Source organism: Chlorocebus sabaeus, chromosome 3 (assembly GCF_047675955.1).
Source record: "Chlorocebus sabaeus isolate Y175 chromosome 3, mChlSab1.0.hap1, whole genome shotgun sequence".
Lineage (NCBI taxonomy): Eukaryota > Metazoa > Chordata > Mammalia > Primates > Cercopithecidae > Chlorocebus > Chlorocebus sabaeus.
Window position 1 is genome coordinate 84524191 of NC_132906.1, and position 23132 is coordinate 84547322.

Here is a 23132-nt window from a genome sequence, read left to right on the forward strand (position 1 = left end):
AGGTTTCTTACACTTTAAAATCTTGCTCTTAAGTTCTTCCTAGGGCCTTAGTTACCTTTGCCACAAAAGATACTAGTTCTTTGGGTCAATTTCTGCTCATAATTGTATGTATGAATCTTCTGAGGTGTGTCTTCAGGAGTATGTTAACTGGGGAATGGAAATGGAACCACCTATTGCCCCAGTCACTACTAATATTTTACCACCTTGTAGTATATTTTCCCATGTATTTTTGTTTTACATCTAGCATTTTTCCCACATTTAATTTGGCCTTAAAATTGCTTCCCTACCCTGAAGCCCAAGTAGGGTATATCACCTAGAATATCTGTATCATGTCCCACCAAAGGTGGATGTACCAAAATTTATGTAACCATATATTTTAACAAGGTTTTGGTACTATATACACTTTGGGAATAGAGGCTGATTATATATTCAAAGGAATTATCTCTTTTTCAGGAGAATTTGTGAAGTAATTAATGAAGCAGTATGGAAGCATAATATAATTTATGTTTCAAGTGCTGGAAATAATGGTCCATGCCTGTCTACAGTTGGTTGTCCAGGTGGAACTACATCAAGTGTGATAGGTTAGTTTCCTGTTTTAGAAATAGATTTGTTTAAAAACAAGCAAACAAAAAACAATAGTTAATAAAATGTTACCTGTATCTCTATTACGTGTAAGACACTGTACACTTTAAGTGTGTCCTCAGGAAACTTAGAGTCTAGTAGGGGAACTGGCACATCTAGAACTGACTGTAATTTAAAGTGGACTGAAATAAGTTGTTTCATAGAAATATAAACGCATGCTTTTAGGTGCATTAGCATATTTAATTTGTAAAATAATCCTGGGAGATAGGTATTTTGTATCCAAAAGCAAAGTTCTTAGTAAAATGTCTGGTACATAGTAGACTTTCCTTGTTTCCTTATTAAATTTTATTCTTTCATTGTATTAGAGAGAGGACTGGTGTTGAGAGATTAGGCAGTTCACTCAAGCCAACAGTGGGTTTAGAATCAGAATCCCTATTTGTTTTCTTTTCTTAATGATTAAATCCATCCCATAGGTGTTGGTGCTTATGTTTCTCCTGATATGATGGTTGCTGAGTATTCACTGAGAGAGAAATTACCTGCAAATCAATACACGTGGTCTTCTAGAGGACCTAGGTAGGTATAGGTAGAACACGGGACCAGTACGTATATTTGGTTAAACTTTACATTGTTGAGAAGGGCAGAGTTTTAGATAAGTTTGCTAGTTTTTTTCTGTTGGTTTTTACTTTTTTTCAGTATTTTCATTTTGATTAACAGTGTTATCTCAAGGACAGATAATTAAAATAAATGAAATAGTGTCATTGTTACATGGAGAACATCACTATTCTGAGTATAAATTCTTATTCCCATATCCATAATTCTTCATTTATAAGAATCTAAAGAAAAAGTGGGGACTTGGCTATCTTTATATAGTAGTGATGGCCTAGTTTTAAATAATTTTTGATATTTGAACTTTGGTGAAACAAAAGCCCTGAACTTTATTATAAAGCTTCACAGTTATAGGGCCCACATACCTGTGGCTCGTGTTTTTGAAGTTATAACTTACTTTGAGCAATTTTGGGTGAGATCTGTAAGTAAACAAGTTCTGATTGAGAAATGAAGTTTATCTCTTTTGGTTCCCTGAAGCCCTCTGAACTATATTTATCTGATTCTGGGAACTAATTTTCTTAAGAGGTATATTAAGTCCTAATTTATGTAATTCTTCATTATACCATCAACGGGTACATAAACCCTATGAAAAATAAAGCCTATTTTAATTCATCTCTTTGGAGTTAATTTATAAAAAGAATAGACTTTGAATTTAGTTCAGCAAATACCTTAGTGCCTACAGTGGGCAAGGCGTAAATGAACAGTTTGTGATCTGAGTTTCAAATGCCATTTTAGTATGATGGGACTCCAGAGGTGGGAGCAGTCACTTGACGCCTTCATGGAGGAGATGGTATTGAAGTTGGCCTTAAAGGATGGATAGGATGTTGAGAGACAGAAGAAAAGAGTTCTATATGCCAAGAATAACATGAACCCAAAGATGAGCAGGTTTTAGAGTAAAGTTTTTTGAGGAAATAACTAGTAACTGAGTATGTTTGAAGTATAAGATTAGTGGGAAATATTGGAAGATAAGATTAGAAAAATTGTGTTCAAGTGAGATGCAATAATGTTACATTCTTTGAGTTACAGATATCTTCCTCATTTTCTCTAGGTGATTCCTCTTTAAAAAATAATCTTAGTAGTTTATTATCAAATGTCATTGAAAATAGCCAGGCTGTGGACATCCACATGGATCAAAAAGCTTTGCTTTGCACTGTCATTGTAGACTGCCCCTGCCAGCCCAGCTGAAGACACTCAGTAAGAGTGGCTTAGGATAAGAGCCAAAAGTCAGCAAAGCTTGATGTGTTTTATGTTCAGTTAATAAAAGTGTAAAATTATTAAACTTACTCTCTTCTAAAACTGAGTTTGGAATTTTAAGTTTTATCTTATTGTCAATGTAAAAACAAAGTATTAGAGAATGTTTAAACCAGGATTTGCTGCTATTTGCCATAGAGCATTTAAAGAATTATTTTAAGAAAATACCAAGGAGTTCATGAATTATGGGGGAAGCTTGGATTAAAGTAGATATTGATTCACAAACCAGATGTTCTAAGAATTGAATTTGTTTCATTTTTCATAAACATGAAATATTATTAGAAATAATTTGCTTTAATTATTACATTAGATGGTACAAAATATAAAGCATTGACTAATGGTCACCGAGCAGAGCATGTTCTGTTATCTTTGGAAAACACTGCCTCGCATCAGCATTGACTGAGACACACAGCATCTACTACTTCCAGGCATTTGCACGTGTGGCATGTTTCTTAAAGATGTATTACCAAATGTCTGGGCCGGGTGCAGTGGCTCACGCCTATAATCCCACCACACCACTTTGGGAGGCCGAGGCAGGAGAATCACTTGAGGTCAGGAGTTTGAGACCAGCCTGGCCAGTGTGGTGAAATCTCATCTCTATTAAAAATATAAAATTTAGGCGGGCACGGTGGCAGGCACATGTAATCACAGCTACATAAACAGGTTATGAAGTTTTATTATATAAATTGAGAAGAAAAATATTACTGGCTTTTTTTGAATTTTAAGGGAACATTTCTGTTTCATGAGACTTTTTTTTTTTTTTTCTTTCCTGAAACGGAGTCTTGCTCTGTCATCCAGGCTGGAGTGCAGTGGCGTGATCTCGGCTCACTGCAACCTCCACCTCCCAGGTTCAAGCAGTTCTTCTGCCTCAACCTCCCAAGTAGCTGGAATTGCAGGCGCCCACCACCACACCTGGCTAATTTTTGTATTTTTAGTAGAGACAGGGTTTCACCATGTTGGCCAGGTTGGTCTTGAACTGACCTCGTGATCTGCCCGCCTCGGCCTCCCAAAGTGCTGGTATTACAGGCTTGAGCCACCATGCCCAGCTGAGACTCATTTTTAGAATACTGATTTAAACACCTAGAAATGCTTTATCATTTACCACTTTAACGGGCTAGTGGAAAATTAATAAAGAACAATAAGTAGTCAGAATTCATGATTATTTCCAGTTATTTTTTCTAATGCTGTCAAATACCAGTGCTCATTTCGAATACCATTAGTCAATACAGTGCGAACAAGAAGGTAGAAAATCACCCTAAACCTTGTTATCTGTGATATGTACAGGTGACATTTTGATGAACATCCTTTTAGTCATTCTCCCATGAATTAGTGGGAGATGACACTGTTCAGGCACTTTTGTAACCTACTTGTCATTCAGTATTACATCGTGAACATCTTCACAGGTCAACAGATATTTCCCTAATAATAATCGGTCTAAGATATTTCCTGAAAGAGGTGCCATCAGCCCATTTCAAGAGGAATAAATATGTATTGCTTTCAGTTCTCTATAAAAATGTAAAGCCAAATTGCCCTAGTGTTTTTACCCGAGTAAAATCGTTCACTCAGTTGGGAGATTGGTATAAGGAGAGTCTGGCCGCCTCTGTGGGGAATGTATGGCCACTTTGCCAGGAAGGTGGAAGTAGTGTGCTATTCTGCGCCATTCCTTCTTTACTTGGGGCAGAGGACAGAGCCTTGTTGGATGATAATGTGATTATGAATTCTAAGGGCTTTAATGCATCAGACTTTGCTTGGTTGAAGCTGTCAGCTGGGCAGTCCTGTTAGACTTGAGCTATCCAGTATTGCAGCAGTCAGGGACGTGAGGTTAGTCTGCATTGACATGTGCTGTAAGTATAAAATGTACACCAGATTTCAAAGACTTGGTACAAAAAAAAATGTAAACGAATTCATTTTTCTTTTTTTTCTAATAATTACATGTTGAAATGCTAATATTTTTGCTATGTCTAGTTAAACATATTAAAATTAATTGCATTAGTGTCTTGTTAGCTTTTTTTAATGTGGCTTATAGAAAATGTTAATTTATATGGCCCACATTATATTTCTATTGTACAGTGCTATATTAGACGTTAAACAAAAGGAAAGTTTCCTATTACAGATAAGAGAGAAGTACATTCATCAAAGAGTCAGAACAGTGACATTTGTTTAATCTCTCTAAATATACCTGACACTATGGCCTGTCACACATGCCCAGATATGTATATACACACAGACATTTCTGTACGCTTATAAGGAAAAAATAAATGCTGCATATGGGAAAATGGCTATGCTGGGTGTTTTTCCCCCATTGATTCTTCATAATAATATCTTTGTCATTATTTGTAATGAGTGCAGTTAGTACACAGTGTTATACTATTGGATTTAACCAGTGGCTGTCTTAAAAATGCCCGTGTTATGTTGAGCTTTCACCATCCTAAGCAAACTTCAATGGCTTTCCATTTAGTGCTGACGGGGCCCTTGGTGTGAGTATCAGTGCACCAGGAGGAGCCATTGCTTCTGTTCCTAACTGGACATTGAGAGGGACGCAGCTAATGAATGGAACATCTATGTCTTCCCCCAATGCATGTGGAGGCATTGCCCTGATCCTTTCAGGTAAGCATGTTCCTTATTGTGCTTACATTATTGCAGACAGATATTTTTGTTTTCTGAAGCTCTCATGGTAAGAACATGTAGTAGAATTGATAATTTCCTTGGCACAAAGTAGAATTTAAGGTAACAAATAACTTATGTGATAATGACAATTTGAATGTGTATTTATTCATTCAGTAGTATATTTGTTAACAACTATCAAGCAGTATTTTAGCTCCGGGGCTAAATTAGTGAACAAAGCATCAAAAATACCTGCTTATTTGAAGTTTATATCATATATATTATGGTTGGGATAAACAGACTTTGAACAAAATAAAAAACTGTAGATGTTGCATGTTAGAAGTTAATGGATACTGTGAGCAAAATGAGGTAGAGGAGGGGTTTCTAGAGTGGTGCCCAGGATTAAATAGAGTGACACTGGGTTTAGCCAGAACTCACATTTAGGGTAGCCAGGCTGGTATGAAACTCCCTCCACAGAAATGTCCCTCTTTAAGTTGTCTCTCCTCTGCCTCCTGTCTTCACCCCTTTTCTGACCCACACCACAGTTTCTTCTGCTGACCACATCTCCTCAGCATGGCCTGTCCACACTGTTGCTACCAGCATAAACCTGTGATGATATACCACTGTCAAGTGCTACCATCCTTTTCTAGGTTGAGCCCACACTCTTAGGATGGATCCTAACATGACCCTCTTTCTAGTTCTCTTCAGCCTCACCAGATATTTCAAGGCCTCTTGGCCTCCATCTTTGGGTGTACTCCTTTCTGCCATGTTGTGGCCTTGAACACTCCTATATGTTCTCTAAGAGGCGGCTCATATGTCAGTTCCTCTGATGGAGCTTCACCTTTTTTAGATTCTCACAAAACAGGTCATTTCCTTGATTTGCTGTTATAACTTCATAGTGTTTCCATGCTTGCGTTGTATCTGACAGTATCATCAATGTATATATGTTTGATGAGCTCTGGAGAGGACAAGAATGATACAGCACTCATCTTACGAATTGGTGGCCTCCATATTCTTCCCATAAAACAGTAATTCCCAACCTGGCTGTACCCTAGAATCATCTGAGAGGTGTTTAATAAATAGCAATCTCTGAGACAGTCCTCAGAGATTCTGATTTTATTGGTCTGTCTTGAGACCTCAGCATCTTTTTTGCTTGAGTTCCCCTGGGGCTTATAACGCCAACAGCCATCTTGTTTAGTTTAACCCAGCAGTGTTTTAAAGAAAATGTCATTCACATGCCTTTCAATATCTGCTTTGTATATTTATATTACGGTACAAAACCCACACCAGAGTCTCTGCCCACCGCATAATGAGAACACGTGATTTTTGTGGAATGAAACCTTCATATGACGCAAGCAGTTTGAGTCAGACTGTTTAGTTCAGGTCTTCAAAAAAGATTTTAAAATGAGTGTTAAAACACAAGACATTAAAACCAGAGAGTCTACAGGTGATCATACTGTTGGGCGGCTAAGGTTTCAGATAGTGAGTGCTACACTACTTGTTTTTGTTTCTTAATTTTAGGTCTGAAAGCTAATAACATTGACTACACAGTTCATTCAGTCAGAAGAGCTCTAGAAAACACTGCAGTGAAGGCTGACAATATAGAAGTATTTGCTCAAGGACATGGTATTATTCAGGTATTGTTGCCTATATGAAAAATGGGTTGTAAAGTATCATTAAGATAATATCTTAGGTATTATTGGGTAATATTTCATTTTATAACAACGATTCAGTGTATCTGAATTATAGATTATATGGCCATATAACTATAAGCAAAAAGGATACACAAACAAATTTTGTAGTTAAGACAAATCTGTTGCACTAAGATCAGGAAATGTAGTAGATGGAGGCCATGTAGAGGTTAGAAATTCAAAGCAAAGAAATCGAGGTCAAAAACTGTCCAGTCATAATGGCATAGGGATTAGTTCCTAAATTTGGTCACTTGAGAATAACAGTGTGAATAGGGTGGAGTGGAAGATGTGACTGGTATTGTTTCCAAAAATGTAGAATTATCCTCTTAGTTGGGGTACCAGGTAGTTTTGAGAAGTGAGTATAAACACTATTTGTTTTACAACTGAAATCAAATTGATTGGTAATTTGCAACAAAATATTTTTTGACCCAACTGTTATATCTTACCATGTATATTCTTTTCACTAGGTTGATAAAGCCTATGACTACCTCGTTCAGAATACATCATTTGCTAATAAATTAGGTTTTACTGTTACTGTTGGAAATAACCGTGGCATCTACCTCCGAGATCCTGTTCAGGTGGCTGCACCTTCAGATCATGGCGTTGGCATTGAACCTGTATTTCCAGAGAACACAGGTCAGTAATAGGCTGGCAGTAAGCTGAAGTATTCACATTTGCTATCTGAATGAGTGGTATCATAATAAAGAATTGCTCTTTGGGCCAGTGTTATGAAGAGAATACATGAATTGCCAGTATGATTATTTTAAATCTTATAGTCATAGGAGAAAATAGTAGAGCAATTTGGGGTCCTTGTACAATGGCAATTTAGTTAGCATCTTAAACTACCAAAGAAAACAGTAGAATGAGCCTCAGTGACCCACAGCTTTATTAAATTGTGGATGATAAAACATCAAATTCCTTTTCCACTTTACCTGCTTAGGTATAAGAGAGAGCTTTTAGTTGAAGAATGAGAAGTAGAAGCACTCTAGGAGAATTGCAGCTTGATTAGGTGTGAACAAAAATAGTCATCACTATTATCTGGCTGTCTTCATTTCAGTTGAATACTATTACCTGTGTGCAGTAATGAAAACATTCACTTAAACTCTTTATTTTAAGGTCATACCAGTGCTTGGTGAAAGTATAAATGAATCATGAGTAATCTAAATTGTAAGGAAGATTGTTTGACTGTTTTATTTAAGCTGTGTTTTGGATGCATTTTACCGCCAACCAAACTAAGTTGCTAAGTTTATTTGGGAAGATGCAACATTTTTAAAAAGAAAAAAATACTCATCTTTAATTTTTGGTCTTTTTCGTGCCAGAAAACTCTGAAAAAATATCCCTTCAGCTTCATTTAGCTCTGACTTCAAATTCATCTTGGGTTCAGTGTCCTAGCCATTTGGAACTCATGAATCAATGTAGACACATAAACATACGTGTGGATCCCAGGGGCTTAAGAGAAGGATTGCATTATACAGAGGTATTGATGTGTCTTCAATTTTACTTTCTTCACTCTTTAAAATGTTTAAAAGGTTAAAAAAAAATCCAAAGTTTATTTGCAATGTATTGCTTTCTTGCTAAGAAATAGCTAGACCTACCCACCTGCCAGGTTATACAGTTCTTCTGGTGTGTCTGTATTCATTTAAGCAGTGAAGTTTCTAAAGAATATCTTTTGTCCTTGTATGAATAAGTAGAAAGAAAGAAGAGGTACAGCAGGACCTTTCAATTAGGTCTTCCTCTAACTGGTCTTTTGTCAGCTACACAAAGCTGCAGTTACTTCTTCTTCTTGTTGTTTGTTGTTGTTGTTTTAAGAGACAGAGTCTTGCTCTGTTGCCCAAGTTGGAGTACAGTGGTATGATCGTAGTTCACTGCAGCCTTGAACTCTTGGGCTCAAGGGATATTCCCACCTTAGCCTCCTGAGTAGCTAGGACTAGTGGCGTGCACCACCAAGCCTGGCTAAATTTTTTTATTTTTGTAGAGATGGGATCTCTCTATGTTGCCCAGGCTTGTCTTGAACTCTTGGCCTCAAGTGATCCTCCTGCCTTGGCCTCCCAGAGCATTGGGATTACAGGTGTGAACCACCACACCCAGCTAGTTATACCTTTTAGTACTCAGATGAAGAAAGCATCTGTTAAACAAACAGTTGTAAACCAGGCATAGAATAGTATCACAACAGTGTCTCCACATCTGAAGTTATCTATAGTACTAGTTTGAGCTAATTTGCAGTTGGGAGTAATTAAAATGCACTTACTTTGTACTTGACATCTCATTTTCCCATTTAAACTCGTCAAATGTTGCTATACGTTTGTTTGGACTGTTTGCTATTAATTATGTGACCTAGTGTCAGGAAACTGGAGTCAGCCTGCGGTTAAGACCTTGACATATTAAGAGTAGATTGATTTATTCTATCAATAGTTTAGACCTCTTCCCCCACTTTTAAACGTTTGTTTATGGATACTGAAACTTACCAATTCTTTTTTCAAGGTATGTGGATATGATATAGCATCCCCTAACGCAGGTCCGCTCTTCCGAGTTCCCATCACTGCAGTTATAGCAGCCAAGTAAGTAACAGGTTACTCACAGCTTACTGTTACTTCTAAGATTTTAACGGCTATTCATGGAGTCTTGTGAACTTTTAAGGGATCACTAATACAGAACTAGGTAGTGGGGATTTTGTCTTAGTTCTACTCCCAGCTAGCATTTTTAGGTGTCATGTAGTCAGCCACGCTGTCTCTTGTGCACTCTGAGAGTAACTGATGGCACCTGGCATCTCCCCTGCCTCTACATCAAAACTGTTTCCACCAGAGTCACTCTGAGCTCTGTATTGCCCAGTTCAGAGGCTAACTCAGCCTTCATCTGATCTGATCCCACTGCAGTATTTGACAATATTACTTCATTCGCCTCCATTCCTGCCCTTTTTGTCTCCCTCATGTTTGGGATTTACTCTCTTCTCTTAATGCTCCCACTTTTCTAGTTATCTACTGTAGAAACAGAAGTTAAGAAACTCTTAACTTTCCATCTTATTCCCCAGGAACCAAGGAAAAAATCAGCAGATTATATTACTTCCTGCTTAAAATATATCAGTGGCACCTCCAAGGATCAAGTTCAAGCTCCTTAAAATAGCACACAATCTCCCTCACAGTTATAGCTATAGACAGTGTTTCCTGCCTTTCCGTACACCAAATTACACATTTTGGCCAATTCACTGATTTTGGCACTCCAGGTTTCTCAGGATTTGTGCATATACACAGCTGATAACTTGGTTTCAGTTTCCTGTCTCTTCAGTTAATGACCAAGTGTTTTCCTGGTCATCCCTGGGTGAAGGGAGTCCCTTCTTTCTGCTTCGTGGCACATTTTACATGTCCCTGAACAGACTTGAGCCAATATTTTGTAATTTTTTATTTAACTTACACTATTTGACTGTGAGCCCACTGAAGGCACAGGGACTACTGTTATACAGGATGTATGAAATAAATTATCTAGTGGATGAAGGTGAGATTGAGATTGTGAGAGTACTGGAAGCCAAGTGGAAATTCTAAACTAACAGTTCTGTTAGTTACTCTGGTAAATATTAAGTATGCAACAGTTACCTGCCCATGAGAAACAGGACGAAATTGAGAATAAATTTAAAAAGTGGTGTACACATGGGAAAATTGTGCAGCAGTTAAATTCTCAGCCGTATATTCCCTCAAAATCCAGTAGTAATTTAGACAAGGTAATATGTAAGACCTTCAGGAGTCAGCTGCCACGCAGTCTTCTTCAGGAAGCTTCCCAGGCTCCCTAACTCTTCCTGTCTATCTGGAGCATCTTATGTTAAATGTCTCTCATGATGATTCTCTCCATGCTAGACTGTCTAGGGTAAAGAATCATGTTTTCTTCTTTGTTACCTTTTCTAGCTCCTAATAACAGGGCCTCATATGTAGTAGTCACTCATTTAACTGTCCTACTGACAAGAATTTGTCTCTAGCATAAAATTTGTTTCCATGGTGGGTAGTTATGAATTTAAACTTTGTTTCATTGATTTCTTACAAAAATACTTTGAAAGTAATTTGCCTTTTCTTCACTATTTTACATCATGGGAGTGTTTTGAAGCTACAGGAGGAGCTTAATTTGACATTAGTCTCATAGCTATAATATCAGTGACGTAAAACTTTGTCACTGATTTTAATATCTAGGACTCACTGTAGTTTGGAATCTGGTAATTGGAAAATTCTGTGAATGTTGTAGAATGCCTTTAACAAAAAAGAGAATGCTTTTTTAATAGTGTGTGTGAATGTATCTTAAAAATCATAAAATAGACAAAATAGAATCATCTGTACTCTGCTATTCAGAGGCAGAGGTTGTCTCTGCTAACCTACTGCAGAAATTGAATAATATTGTACATACTGTTTTGTAACCAGCTTCTAAGTCCCTGTGTTTATTTCTAATGAATTGGATAAATTTTGCATTTATCCAATAAAATCCAGGGTATCTGTGGTCTTATAATAAATATATACATTTAATTATTTTTATTAATTTTCAGAGTAAATGAATCATCACATTACGATCTAGCCTTTACAGATGTACACTTTAAACCTGGCCAAATTCGAAGGCATTTTATTGAGGTTCCTGAGGGTGCAACATGGGCTGGTAGGTAAAATTAAAATCCACGTGACCACTTATCTCTGTTTACATTCTAATGACTATAGCTATATGAGGTTCATTTATCTGTAACATGTATTTCCCTGGTACTAATGGTACTAATATATATATATTTGGGCACCTTAGACTTTTTGTAAAGTTCAAAACGTTTTTAAGATCTAGTAATATTTTGCATTGGCCCATACAGCAAATTAAGGCATCTTAAGATGTTTTTAGTATTTAAGGTTTGAGCTTAGTTTAGAATAATGCCTTATCTGGTAATAATTTTTTTTTTTTTTTCTTCTTTTGAGATAGACTCTCACTCTATTGCCAGGCTGGAGTGCAGTGGCATGATCTTGGCTCACTGCGAGCTCTACCTCCCTGGTTCAAACGATTCTTCTTCCTCAGTCTCCCAACGAGCTTGGACTAATAGGCGCGCGCCACCACGCCCGGCTAATTTTTGTGTTTTTAGTAGAGACGAGGTTTCACCATGTTGGCCAGGGTGGTCTCGATCTCTTCACCTCATGAGACACCCGCCTCGTCCTCCCAAAGTACTGGGATTACAGGCATGAGCCACTGCGCCCGGCCTAATTTTTAAAATAACTACAAATCAGTTTAAACAATGCAGCGTTGCTTAAACCTCAAACTGTTAAACTCTTAGAATTTTAGAAACAGCTTTTAATCTTTGAAGCTCTGTTTATGAGAGATTTTCACTTCAGTGTCTCCGAAATTTTGAGAGTAAATGATTGCCTAACACAAAGCTCTTGAATTAACATGTTATAGTCCTGTGAGAGTGCTCATGAGCTGTGGGTATACCATATTTTCCTTCACAAGTTATATGTCCTAAATTTACAATTTAACAGTCAGTATGGAGGGGTGTGTCAGTTGTCAGAGCTCACTCACATTGGTAGAAGGAAGCAAATATGGGCAGTCAAGCAAGTGTCACCCAATTTAAATTAGTAGCCAGCATTGTTGATACTTCTTGGATTTGGCCTCTCTGCTAAGCACTTTACAGAGATTATCTTGTCTAGTCCCATCAGAACCCTATAAGGTAGATAGGTGTCATTAGTAAAAATGGCTTGTATTTTACTCAGGAGTGTGTTTTTTGTACTTGTATGAAAGTACAAATATATTTACATCTGAGACTTTATTGAAAATGCAATATTGATACCACACATGTGTGACCTGGTTTGGGAATAACTGGTTGTATTTGGTTCCCCATACCATCTTGTAGTCATCTATCTGTATGCAGTCATCTGTTTGTTACCTGGTACCACAGGAAATACAAGACTTTCCTTGTTTTATGTAACTAGGTAAGGGCAAAATAATAGCAAAAGCTGAGAGCTAAAGCAGTGAATTGAACAGTACCCAATATTGCCTGTTAATTTGCATACTGGGTTATAATGGAGCTATTGCAGCATTGAGAGGCTTCTAAGGATAATCAGGGGTTGTACTAGACTCATTCATTAAGCATATTTTTCTGTGCCATCTGTGTGCCAGGCCCTTTTCAATGGGCTAAGGTGGTGAGCTACTTAGACAAGGACCCTGCTTCCAGAGGCCTTAAAAGCATCTAGTCCAAGACATTGTAGTTAAGAGAACTGGATTAGAGGGAGACAGCACAGAGTAGCGGCAAGGCCATGGGCTTTGGAAATTGAGAAGTCTGGGTTTGGATCCACACTCTGCCATACACTAATGGTTACCTGAAGGCAGGTTTCTAAATTTTCTGAACTTCTGTTTCAACTATAAATATAGTTGTTAGTCTGTTGTAAGGATCAGGGATTTTATAGAGTACTTGATACATAGCTTGTCTTCGTTGGGATTTCGCTCACACTTGACAGTACTTCTAGGGAGTGGACTCAGAGTTGCTGTGTTCAACATTTCTGGGGTACCATTCTCATAGGGCCACTTGGAGTTGTACAACTCCAGGCTCTGGTAACCTGTGCACTAGTAAATTAAAGAATACAAATCTATAATACTGAATTGGGTATTTGTTTAGTGATAAATGGCACTGATTTATGATTGGTTTAGGTCGATGTTGAAAAGAATTTGTTTTTTGAATAAAAATTATCCAGTGATCTAGAATGCAAGTAGTCCAGAGCATTTAACAGTCTTAGTTTTATTTCAATAATTAGAAATATTGTCATAACACTAGATTTTGTATTCTTAGCAACTGACTAGGTCCTGAGAGCTCTGTGCCCACTTGGTTTTGTGAGCCACGGGATTGCGCCTTGCTTCAGTTCCCTTGAATTAGCTTGGGTATTCTTTAGAGAAGCTGCCAATCTGGCATTGCGGTGATCTTGGCTTACCTCCAGCGCTGCCTTAGAGTAAAGTTAAGCATGTGTAGTCCTGACAGGCTTTGTAGAAGCACACAGCACACAAGAAGAGAGATTAGGAGAAATTATCAATGAGGAATTGAGGCATGATAACAAATAAAGGTTTCCAAAAATACAACCTACCTACCTTTATCTGGAATTGATTGGTTTGCAGCTAAAACGAGGAGGGATTTTAAAAGGTACCCAATTAATATAACTGTGTATGCATCTGTGGACAGCCTGCTGTTTCCAGGTGTTTACAGCATCTTGATGTTGGTTCATTTTAATACCAGTTTCTTTCTTTCCCATAGAAAATCTTCTACTCCTCTAACTTTATTAATATTTTATTGATTATTTGTTTTTATGGAAATATGCAGATTTGAGTGTATTATTTTATTTTTGATTCCTATTTATTCCCTACATGGGAATTATTCCCTAAGTGGGCATTATTAAAGCCACTTTATGTCAATTTTAGGTCTTATAAGTTTAAAACTTTGCTTCTTTCTTTCTTATTTTAGAAGTGACAGTGTGTTCATGTTCTTCTGAGGTGTCAGCAAAGTTTGTTCTTCATGCAGTCCAGCTTGTGAAGCAAAGAGCATATCGAAGCCATGAATTCTATAAGTTTTGTTCTCTTCCAGAGAAAGGAACACTGACTGAAGCTTTTCCTGTCTTAGTAAGTTTAACTACAGTTTATAATCCTAAAACAATTTATTTGCCTTTTTGGTATGGGCTAAGACTAAGTATTTGCATTTGATTTTATATTTTGTATTTAGCACATTGGGATAATATATTTTTTAATGCCAAAGAAAATGAAGTAGGAAGATAGAAAATCTAATTAGGGTACTTGAAATCAAGTTAGAGGAATAGTTTAATCAAAGAAACATATTAGTCTGGTAGATTCTGGTGTCTTGTAGTTTGGACCCTGATTTAGATTATTCTTTGTTGTACAGTAGATTAATTTCTTTAAGACTTGTTTGCATGTCACTTAAGTTATTTTACTAATGCTGTGTTGTTAAGAAGCTATGAGGCTAATTTGCATTAGAGGAAGACTGCTACTGCTTCTTGTCTGAGTTACCTCAAATGATGGCAGCACTACATTCTTATCTGTGGTGTTGGAAATGATGACTAGTCTTTCTTCCACAGAAGGTGAAAGTACTGATGTTCTTCCTTCAACTCGCTCCTTTGTGTTTTCAGTTGGTTGTGGGATTTTCGCAGTATCTCTTTGTTTCTGGTTACTTTTCATTTGTGTTCTTCCATGGATCAGTGTTGCATGATTCATCTTTTTAAACTTTTAAATTCACTGATTGCTAGAAAACATACTTTAAAACTCAGTGCTAAGAGCAATTTTTTTTTTCTTTTCTTATCTTTGTTTTTTAACAGGGAGAAAGATGTAAATGACCGTAATGTCATTTTGTTTTAGTTGCCAGGCAGCTTTGAGCCCAAACTCAACTGTGCCTATTGAGTATACCTTACAAAGTTGTAGTATCTTTCTTGTGTCATTATACTTGATTATTTTTCTTTTGGTCCTAATTTTTAATTTCACTTTGAAGTAATCAAATCACATTTGCTTTATTATATGTGCTTTCAGAAGCTGCCTAGGATCTTTTATGACAAGAAACATAGGGCTATGAGTAAATAACTATGTATATTTAAATACTTGCACCACATCTTTGCAAATATACATGCAAATGATTTGTCTAACTCTTAGCATAGCTGTTCAAATTTTTGAGTTTTCTTGCTACAAAAAGGAAAAGTTTGAAAACATGGAATTGCTCTGAAACAGCTAGTATTTAAATTCTGTAATTTGAGAAAAATAAGAGATATATTTTATTTACTTTTATTTTCAGGGTGGAAAAGCAATTGAATTTTGCATTGCTCGTTGGTGGGCAAGTCTCAGTGATGTCAACATTGATTATACCATTTCTTTCCATGGGATAGTGTGTACTGCTCCTCAGTTAAACATTGTAAGTTCCATAACATTTTCATGATTTTTAATGTCAGTTACTTGTGTTATTGGAGAGTAATTTCATTGGTTAGATTTAAACTTTAATGAGGGGAAATTACCTGTGGTTCTGAAGATAATAGTAGGCTTTGTGTGTGGGTACTTATAAACTTTATATTGTACACATTTATTTTAGGTACAAAATATTGCTTATTTTTCGTAAAGTTTGAGAAAGTAATTTGACAAATATCCTTTGTAGCATGCGTCGGAAGGAATCAACCGTTTTGATGTTCAGTCCTCCTTGAAATATGAAGATCTGGCTCCCTGCATAACTTTGAAGAACTGGGTCCAAACACTACGGTATCATTCAATGTTTTAGGGACTACAAATATTGAATAGAGATTGGGGGGATCTCTTACACTCTGAAAAAAGAGCCTTTTTTTTAAACCCATCTGCATGCTAGAGGTGAGAATTTTATCCTTGCCGATCTCTGCAAGGCAGTCCCAGTATCAGCTTCCAACCTCACTGTCCCACCTGACCAGCAAAGTCAAAGATGGTAGATAGCCGATCCCTGTCATGACTAGTTAGGATCAGTGGACATTCACCTTTTTATTTCTTGCCATAAAATAGCAAGTTAATATTCTCTCTGATATTATTTTGTGAGTCCTAGTGCAATCATTTGTAGAAACTGCAATACTGAAATTTTTATTGAATGGTAGAAACTTAAGTACTGTAGCCTGAGTTTGTGCCTCAGCACCTCCCCTTACAAAAGCAGGGCACTGTGACCTGTGTTCACATACTCACTGTGTTATAAAGATACCTGGTTTCTGTTGCTCATCGGCATGCAGCCTAGTCATAAGTGCATTAAAATAACCATTTAGGGACAATAGTCAGTGACATGGTAATGTCTAAAGATACACCGCTTCCTAGAATTGTCAATAAAAATTAAAACATCCAACTTTTGAAGATAGATCCAATTTATATCATCCTAATGTTGTCTTCCAAAATCTAAAAAATTGGAGCTAAATTTAAAGGAGTAGATTATGTTTCACTGACATTTTAAATTATATTTAAAACGTGCTCTTCAATGTCAGTTTTCTCCTTTATAAAATCTGAACGTTAGCAGCTTCCTTCAGAGGACTACTAAAAATATGAAATACCATTCCCTCGGCCAGGAGGAGGGCTGAGTGTGGCCCCTGCTATCTGGTGAGCACCCGGGGCCTGGGGAAGTCTGTGCTGTGTACAACACAGTACTGTCAATAGTTTGCACAAGGAGTACAGATCAGAACCTGTCTTATAACACTTTTAGTTGTCACCCTAGTGTTGGGATTTGGTTGTGTTAAGAGCTATTTGTTGGTATTTGAAAATGTTTTTGCCATGAAAAGATTGCCTTTGTAATATTTATTGCAAAATTTAAACTGTATGTATTGATATGATTCAATCAAAGAATTACGTAAGTTAATGGTTAAAATATTGTAGAGTATACTGAAAAGGATAGCTCTCAGGAAGGTTCATCTGTCACTTTTTGCAATATGTTACAGATTTTGTTGCTTATGGTTTTGTCTGTTTCAATGAACTCTTGAATCAAACCAGTTATGTAGTTTCCTCATTACAGCCCAGTGAGTGCAAAAACAAAACCTTTAGGATCAAGAGATGTTTTGCCAAATAACCGTCAACTTTATGAGATGGTCCTGACATATAACTTTCATCAAGTAAGTGTTTGCCTAGTAAAGGATGAACTTTTGTGTTTTATTTATGATTCATAAAATCAAAAATGGAAGGACAGTGTATATGGTGTATATATACAAAACAGAATCAAGTGATTAACATTGGTTAATTTGAAATTACTCTTTAGGAAATTATAATTTGTAATTAAATACCATTCAGTCGTAAAGTCACAAAATGTAATTGAGTGGTGACCTAACCTTGAGCCTTAGTTGATAAAATCACTGATCACTGTCCATCTGACCCAGGGATGATTAGAAGGCTCAGAAATACCATCTGTCTTCTGATGTTGGTGCTGGGCCTGATTGCTTTCTGTGAAGAAGGCACTGGAACAGGAAAAGATCAGAGTAGCTCCCAGGTGGAATGGGTGGCGGAAGTAATGGAGGCCAGTGTAAATGCTGGATCAATGAGATTTCAGTAAAACTGTTACTGAAACACACATCAGTTTGGTTATAATGTTAGGGAAATGAATTGGTTTCAGTGAGTTTTCAGATTACAGTTTTATAAAATAATTAGAGGTCCTGAAATATGTATATATTGCTTTATTAATGAATACACATAGCCAGGTGTGTGTTTTCAAAAGTTTGTAAGAGAGCAGTGACTTTTATAAGTGCCAAAATATTATGTGTTCTATGTTTTCAAAATTTTTTGCCACAAGTACTTTTCATTTTTAAATGAAAAAGTCTCATGCCAATAACAATATTAAAAATTTGTATCGGAAATTATATGCAAATCATGCAAAGTAATCCTTTTTTTTTTTTTTTTTTTAATAGCCCAAGAGTGGGGAAGTAACTCCAAGCTGCCCACTCCTTTGCGAACTATTATATGAATCTGAATTTGACAGCCAACTGTGGATTATTTTTGACCAGAACAAAAGACAGATGGGTTCAGGTGATGCCTATCCACATCAGGTATAAAATACAGAAGCTCATTCCTGAACTAACAAAATCCTGGTTTCTTATTATGGTAACATTCATACTTTAAAAAAAGAAAATGATAGCTTTGCATTTAGTACTTTCACAAACCATAAGAGCCTGTTGTTTGTTGTAGTTGGTGAGGAACAGATTGTGTCAACTCTTTCACCATGTAGTTGCGCTGAATTAGAGAAGGACAAAGGTGAAGCTTGCCACACTGGCCAGCATAACTTTTGGTGTGTGTAGTGTTTCTCCTTCCTATACACTGATTCTACCTACCTGAAGGTAGATCAAAGCATACATCAAAGATATGTGAGCCTCTTGAAATGATCCTAAGTCTGAGGGGGCTAAAGAGAGCACTGCAGCGGTGGCCACGTGTCTTCAGTTCATTTGTACTTTTGAATTTGCTACCTTACTGGACAACTCTGTAATGAGCACTTACTGCATACCAGGCACTATGCTTTGTGCTGTTTTATTGAAGAGAAAAATCACATAATTTATAGATATTTTATCCCTTAGAGATTACTGCAAAGAAATGAGACATTTCCTGTAACATGTATAATTTTATGCTGACAAATGAAAATAATTTATGGAGATTTTTTTCAATTCGTTGTTAAAGGAGTGATATCTATTTTCCTCAAAGCAAGTAGCAGTCACATCTCATTACAGAATGGCCTACTGCAGTGCTATTACTTTGGTTACTTTTTAAATCTCAGAAAAAGTGGCTGACACAGGATACAGCATCTCATCCTCTTGAACCTGTTAACTGGGTAATAAACTTGTATTTCTTGATCTCTATTGGTTTCCTGTTTGTTTCAAGTCTGTAATAAAGGAGTGACATTTTGGTTGTAATTTGAAGATCAGCTGGGCATGGTGGCACATGTCTGTGATCCCATCTACTCAGGAAGCTGAGATGGGAGGATCGCTTGAGCCCGGGAGCTCTAGGCTATGGTGCACTATGATTGCACCAGTTAACAGCCACTGCACTTCAGCCTGGGCAACATAGCGAGTCCCCGTCTCTAAAAGTAAATAAGGATTACCAGTAGTCATAAGTTACATGTGTGTGTGTGTGTATTTGTCTTAGATATTCTGTGGTGCCCCAATTTTGCTAATATTTTTGGAAAGAATAAGGGCTTTGAAGTCAGACCTGACTCCAGCTCTCTTATACTTTACTCTGTGATGTTAGGCAAGTCACTTGATGTCCCTGGTCCTGTCTGCTGACCAGCATACTAGGGACTTTGTGTGTATATGAAAGTCTGGATAGTGCCTTGCACTGTACCTCACATATTATAAGCAAGTCTGTGAATGGTAACTTTCACTGTATCCTCTTTCAGTGATTTCCATTGACTTGGTTAAACTTAACTTTTCCCAAATGTTGTTTTTCTTTTTTAGTATTCTTTGAAACTGGAGAAAGGAGATTATACAATTCGACTGCAAATTCGCCATGAGCAAATCAGTGATTTGGAACGCCTTAAAGACCTTCCATTTATTGTTTCTCATAGATTGTCTAATACCTTGAGCTTAGATATTCATGAAAATCATAGTTTTGCACTTCTAGGGAAGAAGAAATCGAGCAACTTGACATTACCACCCAAATATAACCAGCCATTCTTTGTTACTTCCTTACCTGACGATAAGTAAGTGATAACATTGCTTATACTTACTGCCCATTTTATACACTGTAGTCCTTTTAATGTAAGTTTATGACATCTAGGCTAAATTTGGAGTATGTTGTCATTTTTTTTTTTTTTGGCTGAAGTCATTTCTTCCTTTGATTTTTGAATTCTTAGCTATGGGAATGAATTCAATGTGGAATTGTTTTCATGTTTTTCCCCTTACTTGTCTTTGTGAAACTTTCTCTTTTGTTGCTTTTTTTCTCTTTGAATTCTCTTGTTTAGAATACCTAAAGGGGCAGGACCTGGATGCTATCTTGCAGGATCCTTAACATTGTCAAAGACTGAACTAGGAAAGAAAGCTGTAAGTATTAGTTTTTTAAACACTGAAATTACCTATTACAAAATTTCCATTTCTTTAAAGATAAGAATTAATTCTACATTTCAGAATGGGTAAAAGAGAAGATACTCTTGGGAAGAAAAATTTAATCCTTTTTTCCCAGGTTACTAGTGAAGGTCAGTTAATATTTAGTTGTCTTTTAAAATGTATACTACTTTTGAAATATTTAGGCTTCTTTTTCACAAGATGGCAGTACTCAGGCCCTGAACTTGTCTTACCTCCTGTGGCTAATACACTTGAACTTCCCGTGAAACACATAAATACAAATTAAAATTGGCTTTAAAAAATATGATGTTTAAGATTAGAACATGTTATAGAAATTTAACCAATATAGGATTATGGACATAGGAATAAATCACATTATCTTGGGGTGCTTTTAAAAAGTAGTCAGAACAATTATTACTCTAAAACATGTTTCTTCACACTTCTACAGACCTTTCTCATTGGAATTTTACATGGTTAAGTAGGAAAATATGAGCTACTTCTTTTGGTATTGCTTTTTAATTTCAAAATGATGCTTTTTGTTAGAAATATGTTTCTTATTGTTGTTTAGAGATAAATGTTACAATTTTACAAGTACCTACCTGTTTTTGTTTTTTCCTTCTGTGTTTTCATTAAAAATGTATTATGAGAATGGTGTTTATATAGATCTATCACCTTTTGTCATAAAAATCATTTTAGCTCAATGCCAGTAAAAGTTGTCGTTCTTAACAGTTTTGTATCTCTCTTTACTATTACTTCTTACAAAGCTAAGCCTGCTACATAAATGCTGTTATCAGAATGAGTAGATCTCATATATCTTAAGAATTATATATATTTATTGTCAGTATTGAATCAAAGGCCATTTATTTACTGTCATTGAAGCATAATTGGGGAAGTTTGTGCTTAGAAAAAGTTGCCTACCCTGACATTTCTTGGGTCTCGTTTCAGTTTATACTGTTTATACATACATACTTTAGTATAATTTGAAGTAAATCAATAGTTAATGATTTGCAATTAATACATACACTGATTTAAGAAACCCTGGTAGTCTTTTTTGTAGATTTCATTTCACAGGAAGCATAGCTGCTTCAGCTATTGGGCTTCAGCTATTGGGCTTCAGCTATGAATTTTCATTCAGATGACAGATGACACTCTGAAGAGTCTATTTACTTGTGAAGAGTATAACAGAAAAGCATTATTAGTAAAATAATGGGCTTTTAGCAATTCAGAAATAGTTACTACTTCCCAGCTATATTATTTTAGAAGATAATTGTGAAATTAAATTACAAATATGTGGTGTTAACTATGGTAGCTCTTTATCAAGGGAGACTTTCCTGGGAGAAAGCAGTAACTTAAAGCTGTTGAGTTCATAGTAACTTCCATCACATTGTTTATGTAATCTTTTCTCAGTGGTTTAGCATTTCTTGTTTTTTGGTAGTTGGGAAGGTAACTTTTACTTCACTTTGACTTTCACAGTAATTTTGTTGCTTTTTATAGGAATGCATAGGCTGTGGGGTTGTTGTGGTACCCTTTAATCAGATTAGATCATCAACTAAATTTACTGTTTTAAGAAATGCTTTCATAAGTAATGGATTTTGATCTACTAAATTTTTCAATAAGAAGCTGACACGTACTCTTAGTAATAACGTATTTGAGTACTTTTTCTTATTTAAGAAATGAAAGTGGCAATGTTGCTTTCTTTAAAAGCGTGCCATCTTGATCACAGACCTGAGCCTTCTAAGTGGTGTGACACAGGTGGAACATAAACTGAAAGACAATTAGACAGAGGTTCTGTCTCCATCCTGTGTAGATTATGCATGTTTTCTTACAGAATGTCGTTCTAACTCCCAGGGGCAGTCTGCAGCAAAACGACAAGGAAAATTTAAAAAGGTACTGATTGTCAGTTCTTAAACAAGATGTCTTAAAGCCTTATTTGCATATTAAACTTTTTTCTGTCACTATTATAAACCTTTTTTTTTTTTTTTTAAATAAGTCTCCCTTAGTTTCCTTTCTTTGCATTCTGAAGTATAGTGCTCTTAGCTCTACTTACAAGCATTGTTGACATACTGCTTTTCTAAAGGGTTTTTTTTTTCCCCACCATAAATTCCTGGAAGACTCATTTTCTCTGTGTATACAGAAATTTTAATGCTATTCATTTCTTGCTACAGATATGATAACAAGTAACAATATTTGAAATTTTTCATATTTACAATTTTACAGAGAGATGGATGTGATAGTTTTTTTTTTTAGCCATATAAGCTAAAGCGCTTAGTTATTTTTAAAGTCTAAAAGCACTTTTAAATTGGGTGATTTGATTAATAAAATGTTGCAGCTTTTTAAAGGGAACTTTATTCCCTGCTCTTGTATCAATTCTGGTTCTGAAATAACAAGAAAGAGTGATGGACATAGCAGGAACAGAAATAAGGACTGTTCACTGACAATTAAAGCTTACGCTAAGACCACAAACAGAGTTTAAGGCCATCGCTGCTAAGTGGTCTGATCAGCCTCTCTGCAGCATATTAAGCAATCTTTGATTTACTGCTGGGGCCAGATTTAACTCAGAAAAGAAAATTTCTGCTATAAATATATTTTAGGGCCAGGCACAGTGACTTATGCCTGTAATTCCAGCACTTTGGGAGGCCAAGTTGGGCAGATCCCTTGAGCTCAGGGGTTTGAAACCAGCCTAGGCAACATGGTGAAACCCTATCTCTACAAAAAAATACAAAAATTAGCCAGGCGTGGTGGCACACAGTTACAGTCCCAGCTACTCTATGGGAGGCTCAGGTGGAAAGATCGCTTGAGCCTGGGAGGCAGAGGCTGCAGTGAGCTGAGATTGCACCACTGTACTTCAGTCTGGGCCACAGAGTGAGACCCTGTCTCAAAACAAAACAAG

The 23132-nt window shown here is 36.4% G+C and overlaps 1 protein-coding gene across 7 annotated transcripts in view; it reads left to right on the plus strand.

Moving 5' to 3' along the window:
• Positions 1-23132, plus strand: part of TPP2 (tripeptidyl peptidase 2) — an 82965-nt gene that overhangs the window by 33171 nt on the left and 26662 nt on the right. For 4 of the 7 annotated variants that reach the window (XR_005243753.2, XM_007960817.3, XM_007960820.3 and 1 more), the window contains exons 9-24: positions 454-581; positions 1056-1155; positions 4898-5046; positions 6565-6680; positions 7202-7370; positions 8054-8211; positions 9216-9292; positions 11254-11360; positions 14182-14336; positions 15511-15627; positions 15865-15965; positions 17221-17317; positions 18104-18241; positions 19637-19881; positions 20143-20221; positions 22091-22129. Coding sequence is in view for 5 of the 7 variants with exons in the window: in XM_007960817.3 (XP_007959008.1) it covers positions 454-581; positions 1056-1155; positions 4898-5046; positions 6565-6680; positions 7202-7370; positions 8054-8211; positions 9216-9292; positions 11254-11360; positions 14182-14336; positions 15511-15627; positions 15865-15965; positions 17221-17317; positions 18104-18241; positions 19637-19881; positions 20143-20221; positions 22091-22129 (1975 nt within the window). In the remaining 2 variants the exon portion in view is untranslated. The remainder of the gene's footprint in view (positions 1-453; positions 582-1055; positions 1156-4897; positions 5047-6564; positions 6681-7201; positions 7371-8053; positions 8212-9215; positions 9293-11253; positions 11361-14181; positions 14337-15510; positions 15628-15864; positions 15966-17220; positions 17318-18103; positions 18242-19636; positions 19882-20142; positions 20222-22090; positions 22130-23132) is intronic. The other 3 variants (XR_005243754.2, XM_007960818.3, XM_007960821.3) reach the window with 1 other exon arrangement.